Below are 11,597 nucleotides of genomic sequence, written 5' to 3' on the forward strand. Positions count from 1 at the left end.
CTTATGCATGCTCTCTTATGTACAAATAGATTTTCACTTACAGATGGATAATTCGTTTGTAAATCTATTTGTAATACAAGTGTCCTATTCATTTGTGAATCCATTAATGATACTAATGACCAATCTATTTGTAAATCCGTTTGTAATTCAAATAGCTAATATATTTATAAATTCATTAACTAGAAACGACTAATCTATTTATAATTCCATTTGTGATCCAAACAGTATGTTTGTTATACTCCATATGTAAATGTTGTTTGCTAAATCACACAAGATTCAATCTATTTATAAATTCAAAAAGAATGTTCGTTTATAAATTTATTTATAAATTTGCAAACAGACTTACAGTTTGCATTTTAATTTGTAATTTCTATGTCGTGGATTCGAAACGATTACAAATATCACTGAACCAACTTATTAAATATATAATATAATACAAACAACCATAAATCAGTGCATTCAATTATAATACACAAAAAATTATTTTAATCTAAAATTGAACATAAATAATTCAGTATAACCACAAAATAAAATATATAATTAAAAATAAATTCTATAGTAAAAGTAAAAACAATAATATCTCATAATATATATAGCAATATGATCTATAAGTAATCAACAGAGATCCTTAATGTCTTTGTCTAATTCACATTCATTAAAGCATGCTGGGAAGACCTTGTGGAAGAGCTACTGCATCATGCTAAGGCTGTAAAGTACGAACACTTGCATAATCCTAATACGATGCATCCTGTTAAGAAATAACACTTACAACGAGTTATTTCAGCTGATTTACTTTTATTTGTAGGGTACCTTTTCAATCTCAATACAATCGATATACTACCCCAAATTTTCATAATCATTTTGAGTTTGTTCTCACTGTGGTGCTGAGGAGAAAGATCTAGAAGCGGGTGATCCTAAATGGAAGTATGAGATGCATGTGATCCTAATCCATATATCTGCTTCTTCTTCTACCCAATTGGCTCATTTGAACCTTGTACTGGTTTCGATGCATTTTCTTTTAACTACAAAAAGCATTCCTGTTCGCTTGATATATAGTAAGACTTCAATAGCATATATTTTCAAATTGTAAATATGATAATAAAAGGAGGACTATTCATTAATTATATTAAGCATATTAATTATTAAATTTGTAACACATTATTATAAATTGCTTAGGTAATTGCTCTGGTCTTGCATTTATGAATTCAATTGTTCCCTTCTTCTTACGTGTTATCTTAAACAACTCATCTGGCATTGGTTTCCATCCAAGGTTCTCATGCTAAACACATGCTCAAAAATATATTAATTTAAAATCAATAGATTCATTTATTTGAGATGAAGTTATTGTCATAATTTATTCTTACTATCTTATGCATGTGAGCAAACTGTGAAAAAAATTTATAATAATGTATAGATACCCTATTGCCCGATCCACCAGGCTCACTCTATTTCCATTTTATAGTGCCTTTTTACATTTTGCTCTATATCCATTAGTGCTTGAGGCCTAATTTATTCTTACTATCTTATATATGTGAGCAAACTGTGAAACAAATCTATAATAATGTATGGATATCCTACTGCCCAATTCGCCAGGCTCACTCTTTTGATTTTATAGTCCCTTTTTACATTTTGCTCTGTATTCATTAGTGCTTGAGGCCTCTAAAGAGCATCGTCTACTATCGCTAAGTTCTTCATCTTACCCTTTCTAACTTCATACGTGAGCCATTTATAATGCTCAGCAATTTTCTTTTGCCATAATATCCTAACCAATCTTCCAATTCTTCATCCCATAAGAAATATGTTTGTATAATGTGTATGATATATCATATTATAATAAACCTGCATTTATCTTTATATATCAATCGATATGGAAATATTTATACCTTAAACTCCTTATAGTAGAATTCTTTAATCTCATCAGGCATTGTCTTCCAACAATGATCTTTTGCAACAAGGTGCTCCTTGAACATCAATGTTATCTGTTATGAATAAGTCTCTAATGGGTGTAATCTGTAAAAAAAAAAAGAAAAAATATTTTGTTAGTATTACATTATGATTCCTTTCAAATGAGCAAATAAGAAGTACTTATAGTAAATTATGAACTGAAATTGCTATCTAAATTGACAACATCCTAGAAGTGATATTAATAAAGGATCGATGCAGATGATAATGAAGGAGCACATGTTGTGGTTGAAGACAAAATAGACGATGCACATGTATATGATGGAGCAAATGCACTACTAGGTGATGTAGCAAATACATTGGAGCAAATGCACTACTAGGTGATGTAGCAAATACATTGCCAAAACATGTGAAGACTATGGAAACGGTGCACGTATTGAGATGATGTAGAACCTGATATTATAGATGCAACATATGGCCTTGATGGTGCTATTGTGGTTAAAATGAGTAATAGGTAGTAAAATTTCCATATGTATATCTATAAGGAAGGGGGCAACCTATGAGTTAATCGGAGTTTATGACCCTAAATGAATAGCCTATGGCTATAAAGGGGCAACATCCAGGCCAACTGAGTTAGTTTGGGCTATATGAGGGGTAAAATGTGCATCAAAGAGAATGTTAGGGGTAATATGGCCCTTTGGACTGCGCTTGGATTGCTTTTGTCCGAGTTCTTAGGTATCAATGGAAGCGTCCTCCCTTACCTTGGGAGCCATAAATGAGGCCTCCTCTCAAGCCTTATACAGCTCGAGAGTGGTCTACAGCCTTTTAATGTATTGAAGCATTTGCTCATTGTTCAGATTGTTGAAACTCGCTTCGTTGATCATAGAGGGTGTGTTTTGTCCATTGCCAGGAGTAGAAGAAATGATAACACCCTCATTGGTAGCAACCTTAGCAGCAGCTCGTGAATTATCAGCCATTTCGAGAAAGGAAGAAAAACAAGATTTCTTTTTTAAAAAAAGTGAATAAGAGACTGGTTTTAATCCAAATGAAGATAATTCAATAGACTCCCAGCAACGAAACCAAATGATATGGGTAAAATGAAACTGTGTCGCGATTGGCTAATCTGTAAGAAAGAGAAAGTGAGGTGGTTGGTGCTTACGACAGCCACTACGACGCTCAATTCAGTAAACTGAAGAAAAGGAAAAATGTAAAGAATTGTTTAGAATTCAAGAGTAGTTGTGCAAGAATTGCATATCTTGGACTCTGAGATCATTAGTTTTTATACTGTAAAGAGATAAAATTAATTATCGCATCTCCTATAAATTCGATTAGTCCCATAATTAGGGGATCCCGTGATTATAGGCGTAATGGGGATCTACTGGATTGCGTTCTCTAACGGTAACTTCCCATAGAGTCTTGCCTCATAGTTGGGAGAGCGAGTCTTGATGAAAAGCTGAAGTGTCCGGATCTTCTTTTCCCTCGGTAGGACTAAGTATCTTCTGATTAGATCCTTTCCACGTGGCTCTGTCTCTGAGTGCCGTCATATGACTTACTTTGGACGATTATTGTGCAATATCAAAGATATTTAATCTAAAATAGAAGTGTTGGATTTAAAATAAATATTGAATTAACAATTAAATATGAAATAATAATAAAAAACATGAATGAATATGTAAATTTGTAAAAAATAAAAAAAATATAAGTGTAAAAAAAAATATAAACTAGTGGTTGTTAACCACTAAACGTTAAGGAGAGTAGTTTTTCAATATCTATTAGTTCAACCATCAAACACTAGAAATTATATTTATCAAATAATAAATAATAAAAATTAGTGTTTTAATTTGATATAAACACTAAATACTATATATATTAAAAAGATAATAAAATTGTTAATATAATTATTAAACTTTATTTGAGAAATATTCTACCGCAAAACTGATTAGGAGGGCTAACCTCAGTTTTGTAATTCTAGATTAAAATTGTGGAATGCGTTTTAGCATTGTGTAACTTTATGTTTAGTTTCAATAAATTAGGTAGGGGTAAAATTGACATTCAATCCCTTTTAACAGTGAATTTTAATTTTAATTTTATTTTTTTGACAATAGTGAATTTTAAATTAAATGGAGTGGAAAAACTTTATTTTTATAATACCTAATTTTTTTAATAAATTAAATATTGAGGGATTATATTATTCGATTTTAAAAATAAGAGAATATATCAGTTAATTATTATATAAAATTTTTAAAAAAATAATATTCTCTTTAATTTATATGATATCCATCACGAATATGATATATTAAAAATTCTACACACAAAAGTCCAACCAAACACCGCTCCTACCTTGAAAAGCACCGGCCAGAAACAGGATGGAGGAAGCACCGCATCGCATTCCCATCCTACCTTAGTCCGGCTGCTTACTTAATCCAATAGTCAACTGCCACGTTTCCATCTTCCAGGTGTCCACGTCGACGTGCCTCAACAGTATGTTATGAGTTCAGACACCCCAAAACCCCAAAAAACAAAGCAAGCGTCAACCGTCATCTCTCTCTCTCTTTCTCTCTCTAAATTCCAACTTCTTTTTCTGATCCTTATACCCAAACGCCCGCTTTCCATTCCTTTCTCGTCAGATTTTCTCGAGAAAGTGTTTGGGAGGGGGGATTCATCCATCTTTGATATTTTGATATAGTTTTCGATTATTATGAGCTTTCAAGATCTCGAGGCTGGACGGCCCTTGGCGGCCTCTAGGAGAGACCTCATCAATGGCAAGAAAGACTCTACGCAAGCGGTTGTCTCTGGAATCTTCCAGATAACCACCGCCGTTTCGACTTTTCAACGCCTTGTTAATACTCTTGGCACTCCTAAGGATACCCCTGAGCTCCGTGAGAAGCTGTGAGTTTAATTTTGTTTAGCTTCGGAGGTTGTATTTTGTATTGGATTATGGATTATTCTGATTTTATTTGATTAATTTTGTGTTCAATTTTCAAATTGGATTTTGGTTGAATTGAATCGCTTAATTTTCGAAGTGCGTCATTGTGAATTTATTCTGTTGCTTAATTTTTGAAATGCGGATCGATCATTATTGATTGTTAGGGTTTTGAAGGATTTCAGCATTGTTGCTCAATATGGATGAACCTGCCTTTGCTTGTACAACGCTAGAAAAATAACAATTGCCAAAGCCATTCATTTTAACTGTCGAATAGGATGGGATCCATTCATTTTAACTGTAGACTGGGATGGGATATGTAGGTTTTACTTCTAGGCATTTTCATGAACCAAGATCATATGATAATTTTTTTAGCAAGCAGCAGTTCTCAGAATATTTGTCATTTTACAGGAAACTTTCTTTCTTCGTCCTCACATTCCATTTGATGGTTGAGACTGTTGTACGAGGTGCGCTAAAAGAATATTGTCTCAATTTGACTTCACTGTTGGCGTGGCTAGTTTTTCAAAACCAATTAAAATTGCTTCTGGAGTTGCCTTTGTTAAAGTTCTGAGACATGCAAGGGATATTTGTGTTTTTCTAATGTTAAGGAAGATTGGTTAAGAGTTAGATAAAGTGCAGGGTTAGTGTTAGGTGGGATTTAAGTACTTAATAAGCTCCATACTGTTAACATTTATTGGAAGGGAAAAGAGAAGTGAAAGCAAAACTTGTAGTATAAGTAACTCAACCTTCCTGCATAACTTATGATAGGACTCAACCATATCTATCTCTGTCTACTTCATATTCTCTTGTATTTCTTTGTTTAAAAGGGCATGGTTTGGATGGATGGATAAGCTCTCTGTTACAGTGTTACTGTTTGTTACATAGATGATGACCATGAACTTGTGATGTGATTTATTTTGAGGTTACATTTGTAAGTTGGCGAACAATGTGGTAAAACAAATGGCAATAGTTTATAACACTTTTTGTTGTATATTTATTGAAAAAAGGAGAAAAAAAAAACTACTCTTAGCCATTGCATGCCATGCACTGAGAAATAGTAAGCAAAAATAAGTGATTAGTTGAGGACATTGTTGTCTTTAACCTCGGTGGCATCTTGGTAGCAGGTAGCCTTTTTTATAAGGTGCCTGGTTAGCTAGTTTAGTTTTCAAGGTCAAGGGCTAGTTTTGTACTTTTTTTAATTAAATTGGAAATAAGAATTCTGATAGGCGACACAGTTGATGAGCAACCGTTCTCCTTCTCCCTTTATTTCCTTGTTAATGATTTCAACAAAATGTTCCTGTAAATATCTATTCTGACTGGAACTTGGGTTGACTTTCTTGCTTTGTAGGCACAAAACAAGGCTACATATTGGGCAGTTGGTTAAGGATACTTCAGCAAAACTTAAACAAGCAAGTGAAACAGATCATCATGCTGGTGTTAGTGTAAGTTGCTCATGGTCATTACTACTTCTTTAGTTTATTTATTTGTAGTAACCTGTTTTAATTTTTAAGTAGACCCCCTCCCCCTCCCTTTTTTTCTACTTTTCATCATATGATATCCTTTTCAGCTGTAATTTTTCACTTAGATCACTAGTATCTTAGCTTTCCTCTTCTTTTTCTTTTTCGTAATTGCAGCAAAGCAAAAAGATTGCTGATGCTAAACTTGCAAAAGATTTTCAAGCAGTTCTGAGAGAATTTCAAAAGGCTCAACGGCTTGCGGCTGAGAGAGAAACAGCATACACCCCTTTTGTTCCCCAGGCAGTTCTTCCATCAAGGTGATTGTTTTTGGACTGTCGATTATATAATTAAAGTGCCAATGTAAGTGAATTTATTAGTCTTCACCAAATGAAGTATCTTAAGATGTCAAGTTTGGTGCAATGAGTAATTTGCTTTCAGAAAGTATTTGCACATTGACCTCATTTAATGCACAAATGTTTGTGCATTGCACATAATCCTGAATGTTTTGCAGCAAGTAGATGTTATGGATTCTTAGTAAAATGAATTATGTATGCTTGTTGAAACTTCTTTTCTTTTTTTAAATATATTTCTCTCCTTTTTACTTTATGTACACAAAACATGCTGTCACATATTCTGAAAGCAGACATGGAGCTTGTACTAGTACTATGGTGTGCATGGTTCTTTGGGATCCCAATCAGAATCAAAGAATTGTAATGAACTTAATTTATTTTACTGGTTTGGTTTGATTTGGTTTGGTTCAGTTTTAGTTTTTCACTAAGAACTGTCTCAGAATCATACCATAACAGAACCGAATTGAGAACTGATTTTATACACATATTTTGTAGGTATATTATAATTATTATATTTTATATATTATAATTATGGACAATTTAAAAACTATTATTATACAATTTATTAATAACTTTAGTTATGAAAATGCTGAATTAATTTATCATTCTTAGTTATAAGCATACTACTATATTTATAATATATTAATAATTTATTATATATATATCCTATAATTAAAGATGGTTAAATTAAAAGGTAACTAGAGTGTGTGTGCGCTATATATATATATGATATAAATTTGTGTTAATAAATGACTTCAAAACTTAAATAGTAATTCAAGTATGACTTTACATGAAAAAATTGTTTTAAGAACCAAAAATCATACTAGAGGCAAAGAACTGAGAACCGTACTAAATTGGAGGCGATACAGCAAAGAGCCAAATAAGAACTGTATCAAAACTTTGGTTTGGTTCCCATTCCCTGGTAGAACCTAATCCGGAACCGGAACTGCATACCCTTTAACTGGTAACAATTAGTGGCAGTTAGTAGAAGTATGGTTTTGAAGAGAAATTAGAGTTGACTAAGTCAAGTTTTTCAGTGGCAGTTACTAATGTTTTGGGTATAATTGAAGTGAATGTACCTAGACAATTCATTCAAGAAGAATCAATACAAGATCATAATCTTCTCTCACTATATTCTCTATCCTAATATATGGTATTGGAGTCGGGATATCTTTTAGTAGTCAGCGTTAAGAAGTTTCTCATGATATTTCATCACTTCTTTTGTTTAGACAAAAATTTTGTGAACATCTGTACTTTGATTATATTATTTATAGGAAAAATCTTTATTTGTACTAAACATTTAGCAAATTTGATGTTTTTGTTTACAATATGTGCAGCTATACGGCTAGTGAAATGGACATGAAGTCTGATACGAGTCCAGAGCAGCGTGCTCTTCTTGTGGAATCAAGAAGGTTAGTTCTGCTTGTGGACATGTGGTAGACCTTTTCATGAATCATCTTAGTGTTTAAAGAAATTGATCTATTCATTTTTTTCTATTTGTATTCTTTTTTCATGGTTTAAGTCTGGAAGGCACTATTTAATGAAAGTTCAGATTCTAAATCCTTTGATTGTTTGTTGGTTTTCAAAAAATTGTTCTCATTTTTCTGTTTGCTCTTATGATTACCATAGGAAAAAAAACAGGTTAGGACCTTGAATTCTTCCATGTGCATGTGAGGGACCTAGAAGGACTTGGATTTAAGCATTGATGACCTTCTCTTCTCATTACTAAATATAAAAATTCAAATGAATGAATGAATCTCTTACCAAAATTTCCTAAGGTCCTAAGGATAAAAAAACATCTCTTCCATTGCAGTTGCATAGATCTTACTTTTTGCAAGTTAAGAAGGTGATATACTGGGACATCATTTAGCATATACTCTTTGAAATACCTGTTTAAAAGTTATTTCATTGATTTGATTGCCTGAAGCAGAATGTCGCAGTTGCAATAATCTTTTCTCTTCTTCAATGATAATCGAGTGTTATCGTTTGTTGCAGACAGGAGGTCCTGTTGTTGGACAATGAGATTGCCTTCAATGAGGCTATCATTGAGGAAAGAGAGCAGGGAATACAAGAAATTCAGCAGCAAATTGGTGAGGTGAATGAGATTTTTAAAGATCTTGCTGTTCTTGTTCATGAGCAAGGAGCTATGATTGGTAATTCCTTTTTCTCTTTTCATGTGGAACTAGATATATATATATATTGGGTCATTCACCATAGTGGACTACACCCCTTCCCTCTCACTTTATGCACTACATTCCCCTTGCCTGCCCTGTGTATTGCAGATGATATTGGATCTCATATAGAAAATGCTCAAGCTGCCACTGCACAGGGAAAAACACAACTTGTGAAAGCAGCAAAAACCCAAAGATCAAATTCTTCTCTGGTAAAAATGACTTCAAATCCTTATCTGTAACTGCTGATATTCTTTGTTGTCATGTTGGGTACACTAAATTTCACGTGTTAGATATTTAAGCTTCTAATTTAAAAGTTCCATTTTTGCAATTCAGGCATGCTTGTTGTTGGTGATATTTGGGATTGTGCTGTTGATTGTGATCGTAGTACTTGCTGCTTGATTCAGAGTTAATCTTGAGTTCAATCGCTGACCATTTCAAGAGGTGTTGGAAACAAGATAAGAGATCTCCTTGCTAATTTGTTTGTTTTTTTTTTTTTTTTTAAACGAGAAAATCGTGACTGTCTCACTGCTGGTGTTAAAGGTGGTAATATATTGGTTGGCATTTGCATAGGGTTGATATTTATGGGTGGTTTAATTTATCTTGGTTCTGTTCTTTTCTGTGTTATTCAGTTGTGTTGGGATTCTAGGGCGCGTGTGATAGGGTTGTCTTTGTTCTTTTCAACTTTGAAACTAATAAATAAAATATTAATTCTTTTGCTTGTCTCTGTAATTACTTTGATTTTTTACTCTCTTTATTTATACTTGGTATATTCCATCATTTAGGCCCGTTCGGCAGCACTAATGGTATTACAGCCATTAACTGTTGTAGTAATGGATAGTTGTAATGGTTATAATAGCCGCTAACTGTTAACTGTTGTAGTAGTGGATAGTTGTAATGGTTATAGTAGCCGGTAACTGTTGTAGTAATGAATGATTATTGTAACAGCAATAGCTGTTTAAGTAGTGTTTAATATAATGTCATGAGTAATTTTTTATAAATCATTTTTTCAATCATTAAATAATACTGAACACTATTTTAACAGAGCCTTAAAGTCTTTCCTTAATTACCAAGTGTTTCTATAAATCAATTTTTCTTACAATATCTTCTCTTATTGCTTGAAACTTGCTGTAATGTAATGTTAACAATTTTCAGTAAGCTGTTAAGTTGTCAACACCGATTTCACATGTAATAATTAAATTAAGCCATGAACTGGGGCCAGAGAATTGGGTCGAAGGGGTCAAAAATTTAATTTGTTTCGAATTAAATTTAAAAGAACTATGTGTATAATAAATTATTTACTGAACGAGAATAAATAAATAAAACGACACAAATTTTTCAATCTATAGTAATTATACGGTAAAAAGTTCATAAAATAATTATTTATCCCTATTGTTTTAATTACAATTGTCCTTGCTCAAAAAAAAAAAAAATTGTCCGAAAATATCATTGTAAATAATTAAAAAAATATATATATAACTTCTCACTATAATGTTATAATTCATCTTACAATGCAACACATTATTGGTATAACAATTAGTTAATCCGCTAAAATTATTGTACACAGTTTCAATGAGCATTAGAAATATATTTGATGTCACTCTTTAATAATATTTAAATTTTGTAGTTAAAAACTTTTAAAATAAATCAATCCATTATAAACAAACAAAATTAAAAAAAAAAAAAAAAACTTTCATCTCTCTAGTTCTTATATTTTCACCTAGACAATATATTTTTCCGTTGATAAATTTAAAATAGGAAAACTAAAATTTTAATCTAAAGATTAAAAAAACAAATTTGAAGGAGTTAAAAGATGCAGGTATTAACCTGTTGAGCTTTAAAGGAGTTAGATAATTGTACCTTATTAAAAAATAAATTTATAACTAAAATGTAAAAATGCATAAATGGATATTTTTTTCCTGTTCAATTGGCATTGTATATGTATAAATTTCTATGCAGATCGGATGCATCAATTAACCTAAGTCGTTGATATATCAATTTAGTTCTAATAAAATGTTATTATTTAAATTAATTGTAAAATTTATCATAATTTTAGCTGATATATCATTTTTATTTTTATACATTTAACAATCACTGGACTCGTTACCGGTTGTTTTCAAAACATTAACACTTGTTCAAGGCCAGAACGACATCAATCAAATACAACTTCTAATCGTCTGAGTTCCCAGTTAGTTTCAAGTCCAGTTATCTAATGTAATTTTAATTCCTCTTTTTTTACAACTTCATAACATCCTCGAGATTTAATATGAAGGAATAATTGCTATTACTTCCCTTGATTTTTAGATTAAAAAAAAATCACTAATCATCTCTATTTTAATCAATTACAGCGTCCTGTACTTTATCATTATAATTTAATATTTAAAATTATAGAAATTAAATAATATAAATATTTAGAACAGCTAAGCAGTTTTTTTTAATTGAATGGTTTTTAAATAATAATAAACTAATAAATTTAATAAAAACTTAAAAAGCACTGGATGGATTCCACTCTGATTCAAAGCCCCCGCCGAGTCTTAATTGAACTCCATAAATACATGAATAAAATAAATTAATTTAATAAGGTAAAACACAAATAACACTTTATGAAAAAGAAAAAAGGACTTGCACCGTTTAAAGAGAAGAAAAAAAATATGCATACGCATTATTGATCTATTCCCTTTTCTTTTATTTTAGGCCTGCTGGACAGAAAAAACCAAATTTTTTATTAACTAGCAATTATTTTTAAATATTTTAATTTTAGATTACATATCTCAACCTATAAGATTGAGAATAA

At 31.5% G+C, this 11,597-nt stretch overlaps 1 protein-coding gene across 2 annotated transcripts; it reads left to right on the forward strand.

The window, feature by feature from the left end:
* The first annotated feature begins 4,249 nt into the window (after nt 1–4,249).
* Nucleotides 4,250–9,535, forward strand: LOC110604376 (syntaxin-22). Of its 2 annotated transcripts, XM_021742515.2 has the most exons (7): nt 4,262–4,791; nt 6,174–6,267; nt 6,460–6,599; nt 7,970–8,044; nt 8,628–8,785; nt 8,915–9,015; nt 9,140–9,535. In XM_021742515.2, the coding sequence occupies exons 1-7, from the start codon at nt 4,601–4,603 to the stop codon at nt 9,203–9,205; spliced, it is 825 nt and encodes a 274-aa protein (XP_021598207.1). In that variant the 5' UTR covers nt 4,262–4,600; the 3' UTR covers nt 9,206–9,535. The 2 variants fall into 2 exon arrangements, with proteins under 2 accessions (XP_043808772.1, XP_021598207.1); XM_043952837.1 differs by having other exon boundaries at nt 4,250–4,791; nt 8,628–9,015.
* The last annotated feature ends 2,062 nt before the right edge of the window (nt 9,536–11,597 follow it).

The sequence above is a fragment of the Manihot esculenta genome, chromosome 17 (genome assembly GCF_001659605.2).
Source record: "Manihot esculenta cultivar AM560-2 chromosome 17, M.esculenta_v8, whole genome shotgun sequence".
Taxonomy (NCBI): domain Eukaryota; kingdom Viridiplantae; phylum Streptophyta; class Magnoliopsida; order Malpighiales; family Euphorbiaceae; genus Manihot; species Manihot esculenta.

Coding starts and splice junctions, on each gene's coding strand:
- LOC110604376 (XM_043952837.1), top strand. CDS start 4,601: ATGAGCTTTCAAGATCTCGAGGCTGGACGGCCCTTGGCGGCCTCTAGG. Junction 6,600..7,969: donor CAGGCAGTTCTTCCATCAAG/GTGATTGTTTTT, acceptor CAATATGTGCAG/CTATACGGCTAGTGAAATGG. Junction 9,016..9,139: donor AAAGATCAAATTCTTCTCTG/GTAAAAATGACT, acceptor TTTGCAATTCAG/GCATGCTTGTTGTTGGTGAT.